Here is a 22,108-nt window from a genome sequence, read left to right on the forward strand (position 1 = left end):
TAATCAATGTACAAATTGACAGCTCTTTATACAAGTTAGTCCTTAATGTTATCTGTTACGCAGTGTCTTTCCTGTAATATATTGTTAATGACATCTAACAGACTATAATTCTGTAGTAAAGGGGGACCAGTAATAGTGTTTGTTCTCCCCTAAGTAATGAAACAAACAGAGCTAAGAAAGATGCAGCTAGAGAAAAGTAGAAGCCAGATTATAAAATAACGAAAACAGGTCTTTTGATCCAACTAGGGTGTTTTTTTGCCTTTCAGGAATAGAATATATGTATATATTTTTTTTTCATTAAATCAGGTCTGACTGCTTCCCTTGATTTTATTGTTTTTTTTAAATTTTTGTACTTATGAGTTAAAATTTTTATAAAATTAATACATGTAGGTAGGTCAGAGAAAATCAGTCTTTTACAGAAGACTTTTAACAAAAACTATTCCCTTATCTATACCCTTCTCACCTTGATTCTAGCTCCTTTGAAGCAAAAACTTACAATTCCTTTAGTTATTTCTTTTGTAATTTATCTGCATATTTCTAAATAACATACATATATTTATTGATTTTCCAACTTTGGACATTATTGGTCTTCTTTTCTGCTGTATTAGGATTTAGGATTTACCTGTTTTATTCATATTCCCCTTACCTCTCCCCACCCTCCTAACAATTGTATCACAACATTTAGTTTCAGCTTTCTGATTGAATCTCTACAGAATCAATGTTAAAATATTATTATTTTATTATTAATTATAGTATAGGTATAAAGTAATTATATTATTTTTAGGTAAATTAAATTATGTTCATTGTTGAGCTATAGGTGATAACTGTGTATACTAGTCAGTGTTTGCTGTTAGCCACATTTCAGTAGCTAACAACTACATTTATTTCTTGCTCATATTTCAAAAGGGTTTTGGCTCAGTCGTAGCTCTGCTGTGTTTGCTAGCCTTGTTTGGGCTCAGTTCATCTTAATTTCATGTGTCTTCTCATTCTCATTCTGAGATCCATCCTCAGTAGATAGATACTATCTGGGGCAGAACTAAAGGCAGACAGAATCAAACCCCACAAATACATTTAAAGCTTTTGCCTGGATGTAGCATGTGTCACATGTACTCACATTCCTTTGGCAAAACAAGTCACAGGGCCAAATTCCCAAGTCTGGATGGTAGGAAACCTCTTCTGATTACAGGGAACCAATGCAAGAGTGGGAAGGAAATGAATAATTATATAATTATGAATGATATAATCTCCATACCAGGTACAACATTATTTTTTTCTAAAGGCTAATAATTGTTGCCCTTTTTTTGTTTTTATGTTATATTTTCTATGTTTCTATCATTAATTCTTCCCTCAAATTGCCCAACAGAGGTCTTCCCTGTGTGGTCACACATACCAGGTAATCAATCCCGTATTGTTTTAGTGATATCCCTTCTGGAGGTCTCCTTTCTTCTCTAATCTCAACTGGTGCTGTGTAGATGTCATCCTGGGATTATGCTTTACCACTATCTTGGGAATTACCTTCCCTTCTCTCCTAGAGTCTTGTTTTCTGGATCCCAGGTCTTTATCTTTTACTGTTTACTTCCTGTTTAGATGAAGTATCTCCTCCAGTAGCCTCCTTTTTTATTTGTTTCCCAGTTTTGTTGGAGCGTTTCCTCTAGCAGCTTCGAGAAAGGTAAATATTTTAAGACCTTCTGTGTTGAAAATGTTTCTATCAGAGTTTTTGTCATATTACATATGCTCAATAAATATTTGATAAGCTAATGAATGATTAAATGAATGAATAAGTAGAAGCATTATATCTTACGGGTACCTGAGTGGTACACTTGGTTGAGTGTCTGATCCATGGTTTCAGCTCAGGTCTGATCTCGGGGTCATGAGATCCAGCCCCAGTCACTCAGTGCACTCTGCACTCAACGCAGAGGCTGCTTGAGATTCTGTCTCTCCCTCTCTGTGCTCCTCCTGCTTGCGCGCACTCTCTCTCTCTCTCTCTCTCTCTGACATAAATAAGTCTTTAGAAAAAAAGTAATGTATTATAATTGTGGAGAGCTAGACACCTGGATTCAAATCTTAGTACTGTCACTTTCTAGCTATATGACTTTCTCAAGCTTATTCTGTGTCTGTTTCCTAATGTATAAAATGGAGATTATCATAGTACCTGTGTCATCATTGTTTTTGAGGACTAAATCAGTAAATACACATAAAGTTTTTTTTTTAATTTTTTAAATTTATTTATGATAGTCACACACAGAGAGAGAGAGAGAGAGAGAGGCAGAGACACAGGCAGAGGGAGAAGCAGGCTCCATGCACCGGGAGCCCGATGTGGGATTCGATCCCGGGTCTCCAGGATCGCACCCTGGGCCAAAGGCAGGTGCTAAACCGCTGCGCCACCCAGGGATCCCAATACATATAAAGTTAAACAATAACTGGCACACACATAACAAGCACTCAATAAATTTTAGCTTTCTTGATTGTTTTTAATGAATAATATGAATAAAAAATGATAATATAATGAAATGAATGAAGATGACAACTTTTTTTAAGGATTTCACTCATCTATTTAATTATTTATTTATTTTTAAATTTTATTTATTTATTCATGAGAGACACAGAGAGAGGCAGAGATGTAGGCAGAGGGAGGAACAGGCTCTATGCAGGGAGCCCGATGTGGGACTCGATCCCAGGACTGCAGGATCAACTGCTGAGCCACTCAGGTGTCCCCCATCTATTTATTTTAGAGAAAGAGAGTGCACATGTGTGTGCAGGGTGGAGGGGGGGTGCGTGGGAAAGGGAAAGAGACAAGCAGACTCCCCACTGGGAGCCCAACATTGTCTCGATCGCACAACCCTGAGATCCTGACCCAAGCTGAAACTGAGTCAGACACCCAACCAACTTAAAAAAAAATGTACCCCAACACTTTTTTTTAACTTAATTTCTTAGAGAAGTTTTAGGTTTACAATAAAATGGAGAGGAAGGTACAGAGACTTCCCTTATATCCCCTGCTCCCTGCATGTGTATAGCCGACTCCATTATTAACATCACTCACCAAAATGGTATATATATTTTTAAAGATTTTATTTATTTATTCATGAGAGACACAGAGAGAGAGGCAGAGACATAGACAGAGAGAGAAGCAGGCTCCATGCAGGGAGCCCGACATGGGACTTGATCCTGGGACTCCAGAATTATGCCCTGGGCCAAAGGCAGGCACTAAACCATGGAGCCACCCAGGGATCCCCAGAATGGTCTATTTTTTACCAAGGATGAACCTACATTGATATATCATTATCACCCAAAGTCTGTAGTTTACCTTAGGGTTGACTCTTGGTGTGGGTTTGGATAAATGTATAATGACATCTATCCATCATTTTATATTATACAGAGTATTGTCACTGCCCTTAAAATCCTGTATGCTCTGCTAATTTATACTCTCTGCTCTACTCCAACCATTGATCTTTTTTATTATCTTTTTATTAGCATAGTATATTTTTCCCCAAACATTTACTTTTACTCTATATGTGTCATTATATTTAAAAGGAGTTTCTTGTAGACACAGTATATAGTGGGGTCATGTTTTTGATCCACTGAGAAAAATCTTTTAACTGGTGTATTTAGACCATTGATATTCAAAGTAATTATTAATATAGTTGGATGAGTATCTGTCATTTTTGTTACTGTTTTCTCTTGGTTACACTTATTCTTCCTATTTTTGTCTTCTCTTTTTCAACTTTTTTTAGTTTTTAACTGAGGATTTAATGATTCTGTTTTCTCTCCTTTCTTAGCATATCAGGCCTCTTTTATTTTTTTTTTAACTTTTTTTAGTGGTTGCCCTAGTGTTTGCAATATACATTTACAACTAATCCAAGTCTATTATCAAATAACATGATACCATTTCATGAATAGTATATCTTATAGTAATAAAATAATCTTAATTTTTCCCTCTAATCCTTTGTATCATTGCTGTCACTCATTTCACTTATATATACACATACATAAGCATATATAGACATACACACCTCTCTCTATATATATATATGATAGATATATAGGCGTACATAATTGAGCACAGTGTTCCTGTTATTTTGAACAAATTGTTATCTGTTGGATAATGAAAAATAAGAAAGACAAAAGGTTATTTTTGCCCTTACTTATTCCTTCTTCTCTTTTCTTCTTTTCTTCATGTAGAGCCTGTATTATTTTCCTTCTCTCTAAAGAACGTCTTTTAACATTATTTGCAAGGTCCTCTGGCAGCAAATCCCCTCAGTTTTTGTTTGTCTGAGAAAGTCTGTATTTGTCCTTCATTTTTTTTTTTTTTTTTTTTGTCCTTCATTTTTGAAGGAGAATTTCTCAGGACACATAATTCTAGGTTGGTGGAGTTTTTTTCAACACTAACTATTTCACTCCACTCTCTTGCTTGCATGGTTTCTTTTTTTCTTTTCTTTTTTTTTAAGATCTTATTTATTTGGGGACACCTGGGTGGCTCAGTGGTTGAGCTTCTGCCTTTGATTCAGGGTGTGATGCTGGAGTCCCAGGAACGAGTCCCACATTGGGCTCCCCACAAGGAGCCTGCTTCTTCTTCTGCCTATGTTTCTGCATCTCGTGAATAAATAAATAAAATCTTAAAAAAAGATATTTTATTTATTTAGAGTGCAAGTGCAGAGGAGGGATAGAGGGAAAGAGAGAATGTCAAACACTCTATGCTGAGGGCATGAAGCCTGACATGGGGCTTGATCCCACCACCCACAGATCATGACCTGAGCTGAAATCAAGAGTTGGGTGCTTAACTGACTGGAGCAACCACCCATGTGCCCCTCTTGCATGGTTTCTGAGAAGTCAGATGTAGTTTGTATCTTTGTTTCTCTATAAGTAAGGTGTTTCTCTCTATTCTTTCAAGATTTTTCTTTGTTTTTGATTTTTTAAATAATTTAAAAATGATATGCCTAGATGTAGTTTTTTGGGTTTTGGGGGATATTTATCTTGCTTATTGTTCTCTGAGCTTCCTGGATCAGTGGCTTGGTGACTAGCATTAATTTGGAGAAATCCAGTCATTGTTTCATGTACTTCTTTTGTACCTTCTTCTGTTTTTCTGCTTCTGGTGTCCCTATGATGCATATATCACACCTTTTGTAGTTTTCCCACAGTTCTTGGATACTCTATTCCATTTTTTTTTTTTCAAGCCTTGTTCTTTTTGATTTTCAGTTTCCACGGATTCTATCTAGCTCAAAGATTCTTCTCTAGTCATATCCAGGCCACTTAATAAGCCCATCCAAACATTTTTTATTTTTGTTTTGTTTTGTTTTTACCTCTAGAATTTCTTTTTTGTTTTTCCTTAGGGTTTCTTTTTTTTTTAATTTTTGTTTTAATTTTTATTTATTTATGATAGTCACACAGAGAGAGAGAGAGAGAGAGGGAGGCAGAGACATAGGCAGAGGGAGAAGCAGGCTCCATGCACCGGGAGCCTGACGTGGGATTCGATCCCGGGTCTCCAGGATCGCGCCCTGGGCCAAAGGCAGGTGCTAAACCGCTGCGCCACCCAGGGATCCCTTCCTTAGGGTTTCTATGTCTTTGTTTACATTGTTCATCTGTTCTAGCATACTGCTGATTTTATCTATTAGAGCCTTTAGCATATTAATCATAGCTGTTATAAAGTTTTGGCCTGATAATTCTAATATCTTTGCCATATTTGGTTCTAATAATTGCTTTGTCTCTTCAAATTGTGTTTTTTGTCCTTTGGTATGCCTTATAATTTTTACTAACAGCTAAACATCATATATTGGATAAAAGAAACTGCTATAAATGGTCTTTTAGTGATGTGGTGGTGAGGTGTGGAAGACTGGAAGAGCTCTGTAGCCTTGGGATTGTCTTTTTAGCAAGTCTGTGCTTCTTGTCTGAATCTCACAAGTCTTTCTGTCTTTTTTCCTTCCTACTTAAAGTGGAACAGGATGACTAGAGTGGACTGGAGTTGGGTAATTCCCTGACCCCAGGTCAGTTGGCTCTGATAATATTCCAGCAGGTTAGGTACTGGTTTAACTAGTTTTCCCCAAAGGCAGGCCTTGTCAAGAGCAGAGTGCTCTGGTATATTTCAGAAGGGTTTATTTCCTGCTTCAGAAGCAAGAGGAGATTTTTCTCTGCTAGTTACTTTGGGAACCTGGTCAAACTCCTGGAGATAAATCTCATAATGTTGTGTAGCCTCCCTAACATGAGTCGATTCCCCTGGAGTTTTTAACTCTTCAGAGTTGTCCACACTGAGCCTTCATCAATTTGTCAGTTGTAGTCAGGTTTTTCTGCCTGGCAGTTCCTGGAGTGGTTTTCACTTGTGAAGCTCTGCTTTATTTTTATTTTTTTATAAAGATTTTATTTATTTATTTATTATGAGAGACACACACACACAGAGAGAGAGAGAGAAAGAGAAAGAGAGGCAGAGACACAGGCAGAGGGCAAAGCAGGCTCCATGCAGGAGCCTTTTATTAATTTTAATAAATTAAAATTAATTTAATTTAATTAATTTAATTAATCCCCGGGGCTCCAGGATCACGCCCTGGACTGAAGGCAGTGCTAAACCACTGAGCCACCCGGGCTGCCCTGAAGCTCTGCTTTAGAAAGTTGAGTTCACTTGTCTGTCTCTCTAGTCTTGGGGGCAGTGGTTTGCCCTGTGTCCTCCCCTCTCTTTTTTTTTTTTTCCAGAGATTTTATTTTATTTTATTTTAATTAATTAATTAATTTATTTATTTTTGAGAGAGAGAGAGAGAGAGAGCATGCTTGAGAGAGAGTGAGCAGGAGCAGGGAGAGGGGCAGAGGGAGAAGGAGGCTCCCCACCCACTCTACTGGGGAGCCTGATGTGGGTCTGAAACCCAGGACCCCAGGATCACGACCTGAGTCAAAGGCAGGCACTTAACTGAGCCACCCAGGTGCCCCTGTGCCCTCCCCTCTCTTATGGATCCAACAAGAATAGTTGATTTTTCAGTCTGTTCAGCATTTTGCTTGTTGTTAGGATGAAGTGGCTACTTCCAAGCTCCTTATATATGGAATTGCAAACTGGAAGTCAGCTTAACTTTTCAAGGTCACTTTTTCCCTGGAATGTATTGTGCATGTACTAGATGTTCTCTATTAGAATTTCCTGTCTTTCAGATGGTAATACTTTATATGGTATATATTTTAGTTTATAGAGTACTTTAACTTACTATCTTGCGAACAACCTTGTAAGGTAGATGCTCGCCTCATTTTACAGACAGGAACTAATTCAGAGATCTACATATCACTTACTCAAATACATGTAACTGCTAAGTGGAAATGCAGGTCTGAGAGAGTATTCTTTTTTCCACCAGATTTAAGAAGGATATGCAATTTCGAGTTGGCCCTACTAGGAGTATGCTCTGATTTGCAACAATTTCTTTTATAAAATAATACTAGAAGGCAAATCTACACATGACCTTTGCAAAGATCATTGGACAGCAGTGATTGGAATAAAATGTCTAGAACACAATAGCTTACACTAAAACAATTTTTTTTGCAAAGATAAAGGAAACTTGTAAAATGTGCCTCTGTCATTCAGTTACTTTGATGTAGTATGGCTTCCCATGTCTTCCAGTTTGTTACCCATGCAGCTACCTTTACCCCCAGCCTGCCAGAACATTGTGTTTCCGTGAACAGATGAAGTGCTTACACATTCATAGACTGAGACGCCAAGAATTCAGTTGGGTTCTCTCATTACTCCAAGCAGATTTCTGCCCTCTCAGCCATGACATCTCAGGCTGGGCCTTGAATACTGATGGCAAGCCTTTTATTATTAATCAGGGATTTGTATGAATTAATTTAAGTACATGAGGGAAATGAGAGCTTAAAATTAGAATCAAACTTAACATCCTAAATAAAATAAATAGTATTGCTTCATGACTTTTAAAGCTCTAGCAAATAAAACAACAACTTGGTAAGCCTTGCTGATGGACTAAGAGTATGAAATGTCATAATTAAATTGCTAGCTAAATAGTTTTAACCCCTTTATAAAACAAAAAAAAAAGATATTTCCTACTATAATAAGTTGGGTGACAATTAAAGTTCTGAAAGGACATCCAGTTCTTTGTGTCTGTCTATCTGATTTGAGCTTGAGAGATTTCATTGCTGATTGCCTAGGATACTTTGGGATGGTATATGACTTTATTTAAAATGTTCATCCAGCAAGTCCAGCCCAATTTCAGCCTTGCCCTTAGATGGCTAAAAATTACATTTATTGCGCTTAAAATTTGCTGTAAGCATATAAAGAAATTTAATTATAGTCATAAAATAAGTCATAGTCATAGAAATATAATTTATAGTAATAAATGATATGCTTGCATTTCCACATATTGAAATAAACACAATCATTTATTGCTGGAAATGTATATATTTGGATCTGTAACTATCATAGCACATGAATATATATATAAAATGCTTTTAAATTCCTATTTCATAATGAAGTTATTTTACTATCAATAAGTATAGCTCCTGGTATATATCTTTTATTTATTCAAGTTGTAATTACTATAAATATAGTAAGGCATGTATTTCTAATTGAAGAAAATTATGTTGTGTTTCTCCAGCTGATATCATAATTAGGATATTGTATTTCTCATAATAGAGAAAAGTTTTATAAAAAAAAACAAGTTTTGTAGTTATACTTACTATACCATTCTCCATATGTTTGTTGATTCTTTCGAATGCTTTGAAGGAAATTACCTTTCTCTTCATCCCTTTACCTTCTTGCTTTGTTTTAAATTTGTGGCTCATGTCCGAGTATAATTTGCATGCTTTTGCCTTGAGAAACTGCTCCAAAATCTGGTGAAAGTGATAGTGTTAACCTAACAAAAGGTTTAAGAAGCAGAATCAGTGTATTGATGCTAAATTTATGCTTTTATTTAAGATTTTAGAAAAAGAAATATATGTCCTTAAATAATTTTCTACATATGAGTATATGTCATTTTGATTGTATATTTGATTAAAATAGTAATTTGAAGGAACTTATTCACATTAATAATGGAGAAATGCATTCTAAACTGTCACGTTATTCTCATTTGCATTAATTCAGGCAGCACCATTTCAAAAGCACCCTAACTTTAATCAGAAGCTTGGATTTAATACAAAATCAGATAATAGTAAAAGTAGGTTAAATGAGCTGTGGCAACTTTCTTTTTATTAACTTTTTATTGTGGTGAAATATACATAACATAAAATTTACCATTTTGACCATTTTGAAATGTATAGTTCTGTGGCACTAAATATATTCACATTGTTGTGTAACTATCACCACCATCCATCTACAGAATTTTTTCATCTTCCACAACCAAAAGTCTGTACTCATTAAGCACTTAACTCCCCATTCCTTCCCCCATCCCCACCTCCCAACAATTACCTTTCTACTTTCTATCTCCATAAATGTAACTACTTTACATTTACTTTACATCACTCATGTTAATGGAATCACAAGTTTTTATCCTTTGTGGGCTTTTCCCACTTAGCATAACATCTTTAGGTTCATCTGTGTTATTGCATATGTCAGAATTTCCTTCCTTTTTGAAACTACATAATACTGCATTGTATGTGTATACCACATGTTGTTTATCCAGATATGTGTCTTTGGATACTTGAGTTGCTTTCATACTTTGGCTATTATGAATAATGTTGCTATGAATGTGAGTGTGCATATTTTTATCTGATTTTTTCCCAGCACTTTACTATGAAAAATTTTAAGCATACAGCAAAGTTGAAAGAATTTTATAGTGAATATCCCTACTACCTGACTTCTACCACTAATATTTTACTGTGCTTTCTTTATCAATATCTATTCATCCTTCTGTCCATCCACCGATCTATCTTATTTTTGATGCATTTCAGAGTATTTTGAAGACCACACATTTCCTTCTAAATGCTTCAGCATCATATCATTAACTAGAAGTCAGTATTAGTTTGGGCTTTTTTTTTTTAAGATTTTATTTATTTATTCATGAGAGACAGAGAGAGAGAGAGAGGCAGAGAGAGGCAGAGACACAGGCAAAGGGAGAAGCAGAGGGAGAAGCAGGCTCCATGCAGAGAGCCCAATGTGGGATTCGAGTCCCGAGGCTCATGCCCTGTACTGAAGGAAGGCGCTAAACCCACTAAGCCACCCAGGGATCCCCAGTTTGGGCTTTTTTTGGGGGGGAGGGTTTTTTTTAAGATAGCATTTACATACAGTGAAATGCACAAATCTTAACTGCACATTCAATTAATATACCTATGTAAGTGAAAGATATAGAACATTACTATCACCCCAGACAGCTCCATCATGCCCCTTCCCAGGTGATTCATTCTTCTAATTCCACAAAAATAACCATTGTTCTGATAATTTTTCTTCTGTAGATTGGTTTTGTGTGTTCTACAACTTTATGTAAATGGAATCATAATATGTACTTTCTGTGTAAGTTTTCTTCCATTTAGCATAATGTTTTTGAGATTCGTTCATTTTGTTGTGTAAATCAATTCTTTCTTTTTTTATATTGCTGAGTAATATTCCATCATATGAATGTATTATGAGCCATTGTTTTGTGATGTACACCTGGGCTATTTTCATGGCAACTTATTATTACTTATTTTATACAGGATAAAGTAATATCTCCCTTGCTTCTTTCTTCATTTGTTAAGTCACTAGCATTATGGCTTAGTAACTCCTTGTGAAGAGATTTTTTTTTTAAGTAGTAAATTTATTTATTTTTAAAGTAGTAAATTTAAAATGCTTCTCAATTCCCTGATAACTCAGCAACACCACTTCTGTTTACCTTAGATCTTAGCCAGTAAAAGAGATTAAAAAATTGCTGATTTAAATATGTCTCACACATATTGGTATGTAGTATTGTTTTTAATGGTGGTAAATAAGTTATCCTACAGGGAGCCACTGGCTTCCATGCAGAGTACATCTTGACACCTTGAACTGCCTCCTGGTCCTAATCTTGTCTTTAAATTTTTGAGACAACATCGTTGATTCACTATTGAGAGGGACGTATAAGTAAGGAGGCATTGTGTAGTGTCTGGTGCTTGCAAGTGAAGGAATTGTCCCTGTAGCCAGCTGCTACAGAAGCAGCAGAGGGTAGAAGATACAGATGGGATAGAGGAGACAGAGACATGAAAGGTTATCAGTAGCTGAAGTCAGTCTCCACCACAGTTGTCACTTGAAACCCAGTTTTTTTGCAGAGAGAAATTCAAGTCAGTCTGTTTGCAGTATGTCCTTTGCACAGAATGGCAAGATGACAATTCTCACAAATTTAAAAATATCAAATTTGCCATGTTTTTGTTCACTGTACCTGTGGTGTACATTTTGTATCTATTCTCAGTATACCATAAGAACATCAAGACTTATTTTATAATGCATTCTCTTTTCATTTAATGTATGGTATCAGGAGAAAATCTAGTTTAAAAAAATTCTACAGGTATAAAGACAAGTAACTAAGGATATCAACGAAGCATTTAAAATATTAAGACCTGTTCTTTACTTTTCAGAAGGTATGAAAGTAATACCACTTATTAGGTTAGCTGCCACCCTGCACTTTCAAAGCACTTAAGAGTCATTCATCTGTCTGAGGTAGGACAGTATTTGCACTCTTGGTTAACAGATGAGAACTCTTTTTTACCCCCCTGTGTTTTACTGTATATGAATTCCAGAATTTATTTAGAGCTCTCCAAATAGTGCTTCTTAGTCTCCTTGTGGCCAAAGATTCCTTTTAATAATGGCTTTCCCCCCTAATCTCCTAAATACTTGTAGAATATTTTATCAGGAGAGTTGTTAAACTAGAAACAAACAAGGAATTGTCAGCTTTTGTGGTAGCAGTAAAAATACATTTAACTTGGTAATTTGTAGGAGATTTATCATTCATAGAAAATAAAGCAATTACATAAAAAAACAGTGAACTACTTTATGAATTTGGATAGTCTTTAAGAAACTATAGCTTTAATGTGTACCTAATTCATGGTTTTTCTTTTAGAGGAGAGATTATGAAATCCTGTATCTAAAATAATTTAATAATTGCATTATATTGGTCAAGGTATGTGTATGGTTAACAGAGAAGAAAGAAGGTGTTTACTTCCTGATATTGTCCTGAATGTTTATGAGGATAGAATCTTTGCAAATTACTGGTTATTACTTGAATTAATAATCTTAAATTAGAGCATGTTTAGAGGAACTTTATAATTTGAAGTAAAGAAAAATCACATTTGGACACCTGGCTGTGCTGGTCTTTGTTCATTTAAGTACAAAGCATTTTAAAACCAAAGATTCCAAAGCCTAATTCGTTTTATTTTTGCTTGTTTACAAGTATGTTTAATCTTGCTCTTGTTTTGAGCTTTTTAATACTGCATAAAAACATTAATCATTAGGTGGTCTTAATGTAGATATCTTCAGCACTTCTACAGAAAGTCATTGTCAGAATTCATTCTAATTCAAGGTTAATTAGTGTACCATTAAAATAATGTGTTACAAAAATTAATTACATCACAGGTCAAAAAACGTATTAAAAAGCGTAGTGTAAATGTCTGAGAGCACATCATCCTCCTTAAAACATTGCTAGACTCATGCTACCATTCTGGAAAATATGTTTAAAGTGGAAATCACTATTGAGGTCCAGTCATAGGTGTTTCCCCTAAAGTAAATTTTTGGCACCACATATGGGAAATTTAAAATATAACTCCCATTAACAGTAAAATGTGTTGCTTGTCTACTTTCCCATTGCAACAGCTAAGGATTTATATTTTAGCATTAGTCGATATAACCCTATTGGGTTAAAACCTAAGGAGAAATCAGGAACCTGGTTGAAAAGTAGAAATTATCTATACATTTTGAAGTAAAAGTACTAGATATATTAATATTATGGTTTTTTTACTTAACTATTAGGTACTTTGGTAGGTGCCCTATGTAAGTATATCACATATCATTTTAACTATATGGTAATTCTTGTTAATAGCTTAACTTAATAGCCATAAAATATATACTTAAAATTAGAACAAAAAAAGACTTTGAAATTCTGATTCTTTTAATGTAAAAAGCTGTGAAACAGTTAAATCGAACCATAGAATATTTTAAACATTGGTATTTTTCCCCAAGAGTCTTATTACAATATCTGATTGTCCATATGAAAGGTTTTGGAATTTGTGCCTTAGTAACAGCAGGTCAATACACATTGGAGCTACAGAAATTTTAACATGGGAAACTCTTTTCTCTACTCAACAAATGCATTGTTTACTTGGCTTTTAGAACTGTCTCCTTTAAAGGAAATTCTTAGTGGGCTCTGAACAAAATAGTTTTGCTACTGTAACAAATTGTGAAGAATTTGCCCATATTTTAAAAATTTTTGATTTTTATGTGTGTGTAAATTCAAAGTAAATAAAAATAAATTGAGCAAATAAAAAAAGAATAATTTGTAGGGAAGAAGTTATCTTTTTTTTTATTGTTTGCTTCAAGAATAAATCTGGTTTAATTAGTCAAACTACTAGGTGCGTGAAGAGAGTCTGAAAGATAAAAACTATAAATTGGGTTTAGAAAAGCTTTCTCAAAAAGTGCTTACTTTAAAACCATCTTTGTCCCAGCTTATATCTTCTTAAATCTTTTGTAAAATGACATAAAGTAGGGATTTCAGCTTAATGCAGAAAAGCATTCCATTGTTTAGAAATGACATCACTTCTACCCTCAAAAAGTAGGGTTAAACTATGTACCACTCATTTCTTCAGAAAAGCCCTTAGCTTCTGGGTTTTTAAAAATTCTTTGGACCAAGTAGGCTTCTTTAATTAACTAAATCAAGATTTTCTGATAGTGGAGAATAGAATTAACATGTTGATAGTAACTGTGTGGTAAACAGTGGTTAAATGTTCCATATTTAGTACTTTGTCTTCTAACAGTTAATCATCTATTTTGTTTTGCAAGTGCAGCATTTGAAGATAGACACAAGCAGACTATATTAGTGTTTTTTTTTTAATGTTTCAGAATGTAAACTTGGAATATTAATGGGCAATGCCTAGTTTCAAACTGACTAAATTTTCTTACATTTTAAGGAATATGAATTAATTCATATGTACTGAGTGTGATTTCTACCTAAGTTTAAGTACTCACATTTGATTCGTAAGATTTATTTCACCAGAAGTGAACATAATAAATTAAGAAAACTATTTTTTACATTTATAAAGCTCTTTAAAATTAACAGGGCATTATCTTATAGTTCATTCATTCAACAAATACTGTTGATGTTACTGTTGTTAGTATTATCCTTTTTTTCACTCTGTGGGTGAGTAAATGGATCAGGCTGAAGTAAGTTATTGGGCTAGTACATAATGGATTCCAGAAATAGAATGCAGGATTTCCAATTGATTTAGAAAAGTCTACTGCCTTTCCCATAGAGCATTTTATATCAGCTATTCTTAAAATAATTAACCTACAGTTTTACATATTACTTTTCTTTCTTAAAACATTATATCTTTTAGTACATACCTATTAATAATTACTTGAATGACCAAAATGCTGCAATCAAAAGACACGGGGTGGCAGAATGGATAAAAAAAAAAAAAAAGACCCATCTATATGTTGCCTTCAAGAGAGTCACCTTGGATCTAAAGACACATACAGACTGAAAAGTGAAGAGATGGAAAAACATTTGCCATGCAAATGGAAACAAGGAAGAGGCTGGGGTAGCAATACTTAAATCAGACAAAATAGACTTTAAAACAAAGATTGTTAATACAAAGAAGAGCATTACATAATGATAAAGGGATCAGTCCAACAGGAAGATAGAAGAATTGTAAATATCTCTGCACCCAACATTGGAGCACCTAAATACATAAATTAAATATTAATGGACATAAAGAGAGAAAGTGATGGTAATAAAGTAATAGGTGATTTAACACCCCATTTATATCAGTGAATAAATTTAGACAAAATTAATAAAGAAACAATGTCATTGAATGATACATTATATTAGATGCATATTACACATATATACTGAACATTCCATTCAAAGGAAACAGAATACACATTCTTTTGAAGTGCTCATGGAACATAATCCAGAATAGATCACATGTTAGGCCACAAAACAAGTCTCAATTAATTTAAGAATATGAAATCTCACCATGCGTTTTTTTCTGATCACAACAGTCTGAAACATAGATTACAAGAAAAAAAAACTGGAAAAAAACCCCCAAACTTATGGAGGCTAAACAACCAGTGGATCAGTGAAGAAATCAAAGAAGAAATAAAAAACATGGAGACAAATAAAAATGAAAACACAAAGATCCAAAATCTTTGGAATGCAGTGAAAGCAGTTCTTAGAAGAAAGTGTACAGCAATACAGGCCTGCCTCAAGAAACAAGAAAAAGCTCAAATAAACAATCTAACCTTACACTTAAAAGAACTAGAAAAAGAAGAACAAAGCCAAGGTGAGTAGAAGAAAGGAAATAATGAAGAACAGAGGCTAAAGAAATGACATAAAGACTAAAAAGTTTTAAAAAATCAATGAAATCAGAAGCAGGTTCTTTGAAAAGATAAACAAAATTGATAACTTTTAATCATACTCATCGGGTGGGGAATGGCCCAAATAAAGTCAGAAACAAAGGAGAAGTAACAGCTGACACCATAGAAATACAAAGTATTTTAAGATACTACTGTGAAAAATTATATGCCAACAATTTGGACAACCTAGAAAAAATGGATAAATTCCTAGAAACATACAACCTTCCAAAACTAAATCAAGAAGAAATAGAAAATCTGAAAATCTATTAACAAAATTGAATTGGTAATCAAAAAACTACCAAAATATAAATGTCTAGAACCAGATGGATCCACAGGTGAATTCTATCAAACATTTAAAGAAGAGTCAATACCTATTATCCTTAAACTGTTCTAAAAAATAGAAGAGGAAGGAAAGCTTTCAAATACATTCTATGAGACCATTATTACCCTGATACCAAAATTGGGCAAAGACACCAGTAAAAAAGAAAACTACAAGTCAATATCCCTGATAAACATAGATGCAAAAATCCTCAACAAAATATTACTAAACCACATTCATAATACATTGAAAGGATCATTTACCACAATCAAGTGAGATATACTCTGAGATTTATTCTGAGACTGCAAGGATGGTTCAGTATTCACAAATCAATGTGATACACTACATCAATAAAATGAAGGATGAAAATCATATGATCATCTTAATAGATGCAGAAAAAGCATTTGACAAAATTTGACATCTGTTCATGATAGGAACTCAACAAAATGGGTTTAGAGGGAAAATACCTCAACATAATAAAGGCCACATATGAAAGACCTACAATTAACACCATACTCAATGGTGAAAAACTGAGAGCTGGACAAGGATGTCCACTGTTACCACTTTATTCAATATAGTACTGGAAATCCTAGCTATAGCAATTATACAAGAAAAAGAAATAGGGGATCCCTGGGTGGCTCAGTGGTTTAGCTCTGCCTTCAGCCCAGGGCGTGATCTTGGAATTCTGGGATCGAGTCCCACATCAGCTCCCTGCATGGAGCCTGCTTCTCCCCCTGCCTGTGTCTCTGCCTCTCTCTGTCTCTGTGTTTCTCATGAATAAATAAGTAAAATCTTAAAAAAAAAAAAGAAATAAAAAGAAATAAAGGCATCCATCCATACTGGTAAGGAAGAGGTTAAAGTGTCCCTATTTGCAGATGACTTGATACTATACAGAGAAAACCCTAAAGGCTCCACCAGAAAGCTACTAGAACTGATAAACGAATTCAGTGAAGTTGTAAGATACAAAATTAATACTCAGAAATCAGCATTTTCTATACACTAATAACAAAAAAAAAGAAATTAAGAAAAAAATTCATGTACAATTGCACCAAAAGTAATAAAATACCTAGGAATAAACTTATCTGTGAGGATAAAGACCTATACTCTAAAAACTATAAAACATTGATGAAAGAAATTAAAGACAACACAAACAAATGGATATTCCCTGCTCGTGGATTGAAAGAACCAATATTGTTAAAGTGTTTACTACCCAGAGCAAGCTACAGAGTCAGTGCAATCCCTATCAGAATACCAACAATATTTTTCACAGAATGAGAAAAAAATAATCCTAAAATTTGGGTGGAACCACAAAAGAGCCTGAATAGCTAAAGCAATCTTGAGAAAGAAAAAGCTGCAGATATCCTAATTCCAGGGTTCAAGATAACACTACAAAACTGTAGTCATCAAAATGGTATGGTATTTGCACAAAATAGACACATAGATGAATGGAATAGAGAGCCCAAATATAAACCCATGCTCATATGGTCAATCTGTGACAAAAGCAAAGATATACAATAGGGAAAAGATAGTTTCTTCAAGAAATGGTGCTAAGAAAAGTAGACAGCTACATGTAAAAGAATAAAAGTGAAAGAAAAAAAAAAGTGGACCACTACCTCACACCATCTGCAAAAATAAACTCAAAATGGATTAAAGCCTGTGAGACCTGAAGCCATAAAAATCCTAGAAGAGAACACAGGTAGTAATTTCTCTGACTTAGGCCATAGCAACATTTTTCTAGATAAGTATCCTAAGGTGAGGGAAACAAAAGCAAAAATAAACTTTTGAGAATGTATCAAAATAAGAAGCTTTTGCACAGTGAAGGAAACCATCAGCAAAACAAAAAGGCAACCTACTGAATGGGAAAAGATATTTCCAAGTGATATATCCAATGAGGGGTTAATATCCAAAATATATAAAGAGTTCATATGCCTCAACACCAAAAAAATAACCAAATTAAAAAGTGGGCAGAGGACCTGAATAGACATTTTCCCAGACATGTAGATGGCTAATAGACAATTGAAAAGATGCTCAACATCAATAACCATCACAACATGTAGATCTAAAACCACAGTGAGATATTATCTTACATTTGTCAGAATGGTTAAAATAAAAAACACAATAAATAATAAGTGTTGTTGAGGATGTGGAGAAAAAGGAACCCTCCGGCATTTTTGGTGGGAATGTGAATTGGTGCAGTGACTGTGGAAAACAGTATGGAGGTTCCTCAAAAGAAAAAAAAAAAACTATATGATCAAAAAAAATACTGTATGACCCAATAATTTCACTGCTGAGTACTTAGCCAAAGAAAACAAAAACACTAATTTGAAAAGGTAAATGCACCCCCATGTCTATTGCAGAATTACATACAGTAGCCAAGATATGGAAGTAGCCTAAGTGTCCATGGATAGATAATGGGTAATGGAGGTGTGATATATCTATATGTGTACACACAAACATGCATGAGCATGCAAATATTACACTCCTTTAAAAAAAGATAAGATCTTGCCGTTTGGCAAGACAAAATGGATGGATCTAGAAGGTATTATGCTAAGTGAAATCAGACTGATAAAGACAAATACCATAGGATTTCACTCATATGTGGAATCTAAAAAGTGAAACATGAATAAACAAAAAGCAGAATAAGATCTATAAATACACAAAAAAACTGATGGTTGTCAGAGGGAAGGGGGTTGAGGATATGGGAAAAATGGGTGAAGGGGAATGGGAGATAGACTTTTAGTTGTGGAATGAATAAATCAAAGGAGTAAAAGGCACAGCATAAGATATATAGTCAGTGATATGTAATAGCATTGCATGGTGACAGATGGCAGCTACACTTGTGAGCACAGCATAATGTATAGAGAAGTTGAATCACTATGTTGTACACCTGAAACTAATGTAACATTGTGCGTCAGTTTACTCAAATGAAAAAAAAAATATATACACAATTCTCAACCAAAAAATAAGTATGTTTTACTTGGCCTCATAACAGGAATAACATTCATTTCTTTTTTCAGGGTAGAACTCTACTCCATTGGGCGTGTGATCGAGGACATAAAGAACTAGTTACAGTCTTGCTACGATATAAAGCTGATATTAACTGTCAGGTAAGAGTGATGAAAAGGGAGCTTTTTACAAAAAATTGAGATAAAATTCATACAACATAAAACTCACCATATTAACCACTTTAAAATATACAGTTCATTGGCATTCATACACTTAACAGTGTTGTGTGACTATCACTTTGTTTCACATTTTCATCACCCCAAAAGGAACCTGGTCCTTTTTTAAAAAAATATTTTTATTTATTCATGAGAGACACTGAGAGAGAGAGGCAGGGACATAAACAGAGGGAGGAGCAGACTTGGTGCAGGGATCCCATGTGGGACTTGATCCTGGGACTCTGGAATCACGCCCTGACCTGAAGGCAGACGCTTCACCACTGAGCCACCCAGGTATCCCAAGGAACCTGGTCCTTACTGAGAGTCTCCCTCATGTCCTCCTCATCACAGACCTTAGCAACAACTAATCTGCTTTCTTTTCAATGGATTTGCCTATCCTGGATATTTCATATAACCAGTAATAATCAGTGGCTTCTTTCACTTAGCATGATGTTTTTCAAGGTTTATCCATGTAGCATGTAACAGTACTTCATTTTTTTAATCCGGTATATAGATATACCACGTGTTATCATTTCATCAGTTGATGGACAGTTGGGTTATTTCCATTTTTTGGCAGTTGTGAGTTATTGCTATGAACAATTTATGTATGTGTGTTTTTGTTTGAATGCTTGTGTTTGCTTCTTTTGGTTCTGCACCTAAGAGTAGAAATTCAGGGTTGTATGGTAATTTGATGTTTTTGAGGAATGTCCAAACTATTTCCATAGGAATCACATCATTTTACATTCCCACCAGCAACGCATAGGGTTCTAATTTCTCCCCTGCTTTGCCAATACTTATTTTCTTTTCTAATAGCCATAGTAGTGGAGGCAAAGTTATAGCACATCTTGCTTGATTTTGATTTGCATTTCCCTAAAAACTAGTGGTGTTGGTAACTTTTCATGTACTTTTTTAAAAAAGATTTCTTTATTTATGTATTTATTTATTTATTTATTTATTTATTTATTTATTTATTTATTTATGATAGAGAGAGAGAGAGAGGCAGAGACACAGGAGGAGGGAGAAGCAGGCTCCATGCCGGGAGCCCGATGCGGGACTCGATCCTGGAACTCCAGGATCGCACCCTGGGCCAAAGGCAGGCGCTAAACTGCTGAGCCACCAAGGGATCCCCCCTTTTCATGTACTTTTTAACAAAGTCTGTATCTCCTTTGGAGAAATATCTATTCTAGTCTTTCACCACTTTTTAAAATGAGTTTTTCTTTTTGTTAAGATGTGAGAGTTCTTTTTATATTCTGGTTAGTAGACCATCGTCAGACACATGATTTGCAGTTATTTTCTCCCTTTCTGTGGGTTCTTTTCACTTTTTGATAGTGCACTTTGCTGCAAAGTGCACTCTAATCCTGATTTAAGTTCAGTTTATCTGCTTTTTAAAAGATTTATTTATTTATTCATGAGAGACACAGAGAGAGAGAGAGAGGCAGACACAGGCAGAGGGAGAAGCAGGCTCCACACAGGATACAGGATTCCATCCCGGATCCCAGGATCATGCCCTGAGCAGAAGGCAGATGCTCAACCACTGAGCCATCTAGGCATCCCTATTTTTAGTTTTGTTGGTTGTGCTTTTGGTGTCATACCTAAGAAACCATTGCCAAATATAAGGATATTAATATTTACCTTTATATTTTTTGTTTTTTGTTTTTGTTGTACCAAAATATACAAAACGTAAAATTTACCATTTTAACTATTTTTAAGTGTGTAGTTCTGTGGCACCTAGTACATTCACATTGTTTAGTCATCACCACTATTCATATCTAGAACTTTTTCTTCTTCCCCAACTAAAACTCTGAATTGTTACCTAATTCCTCATTCCTCCATCCTGCCAGCTTCTGGCAATCATCATTCTACTTTCTGCCTTCATGAATTTGACTATTCTAAGTGTTTCATGTAAGTGGAATTTTATATTTGTCCTTTTGTGACTGACTTATTTCACTTAATATTTTCAAGGATCATCCATGCTGTTAGTATGTGTCAGAATCTCCTTGCTTTTTAAAACTAGATAATGTGTTATATGTATATACCACATTCTGTTTATCCAAATATCCATCTATGAACACTTGGATTGCTTTCCCCTTTTGTCCATTGTGGTTAATCTTCCTAAGAATTTAGGTAACAAATGTTTCTTTGAGTCCTTGCTTTCACTTTTGAGCATCTACCCAGAAGTAGAATTGCTCAGTCACATGGTAATTCTTTGTTGAATGTTTTGAGGGATCACCATACTGTTTTCCACAGTGGCTACACCATTATACATTACCATCATCCAGGAACAAGTGTTCTAATTTCTTCACATCTTTACCAACACTTGTTATTTTCTGTATTTGTGATAATTAGGTCCTAATGAGTGTGAAGTGGTATCTCTTTGTAGTTTTAATATGCATTTCCCGGTGATTTTGAACGTCTTTTCATGCGATTATCGACCATTTGTCTATCTCCTTTATGTCTTTTGCCCATTTTTAAATTGAGTTGTTTGTATTTTTGTTGGTAAGTTGTAGGAATTCTTTAAATATTTTAGATGTCAGTCCCTTGTCAGATAGTTGATTTGCAAATATTTTCTTCCATCCTGTGAATTGTCTTTCTTTTGTTAGTGTCCTTTGATGCACAAGAGTTTTGATGAAGTCCACCTTACTTATTTTATCTTTTGTTGCCTAGTACTTTTGGTATCATATGCAAGAAATCACTGCCAAATTCAATGTATTGAAGCTTTTTTTTTTTTTTTTTTTTTTGAAGCTTTTTCCCTATGGTTTCTTTCAGAGTTTTATAATTTTAGGTCATATATTTACATCTTTGACCCATTTTGAGTTAGTTCTTGTATATGGCCTGAGGTAAGGGTCCAACTTCATTTTTTTGCATGTGGATAGTCTGTTTTCTCAGCATCATTTGTTGAAATGTCTTCCGACCATTCAATGGTCAAAAATGATCAAAAATAATTTGAGCATATGTGTGAAGGTTTAGACTTTCTATTCCATTGGTCTATATTTTTGTCTTTATGCCATTATGACACTGGTTTTTTATTATTGTAGCTTTGTAGTAAAATTTGAAATCAGGAACTGTGAGACCTCCAGTTTGCTTTTCTTTTTAAAGTTTTATTTTATTTATTTAAGTAATGTCTGCCCTCAGTGTGGGGCTCAA

General features: G+C 34.6%; 1 protein-coding gene across 14 annotated transcripts in view; it reads left to right on the plus strand.

The window, feature by feature from the left end:
• ACBD6 (acyl-CoA binding domain containing 6) overlaps positions 1 to 22,108 on the plus strand; it is a 207,755-nt gene that overhangs the window by 98,033 nt on the left and 87,614 nt on the right. For all 14 annotated transcript variants that reach the window (XR_013382137.1, XR_013382138.1, XR_013382139.1 and 11 more), the window contains exon 6: positions 18,821 to 18,910. Coding sequence is in view for 10 of the 14 variants with exons in the window: in XM_077902077.1 (XP_077758203.1) it covers positions 18,821 to 18,910 (90 nt within the window). In the remaining 4 variants the exon portion in view is untranslated. The remainder of the gene's footprint in view (positions 1 to 18,820; positions 18,911 to 22,108) is intronic.

This window comes from Canis aureus, chromosome 6 (assembly GCF_053574225.1).
Source record: "Canis aureus isolate CA01 chromosome 6, VMU_Caureus_v.1.0, whole genome shotgun sequence".
Classification (NCBI taxonomy): Eukaryota; Metazoa; Chordata; class Mammalia; order Carnivora; family Canidae; genus Canis; species Canis aureus.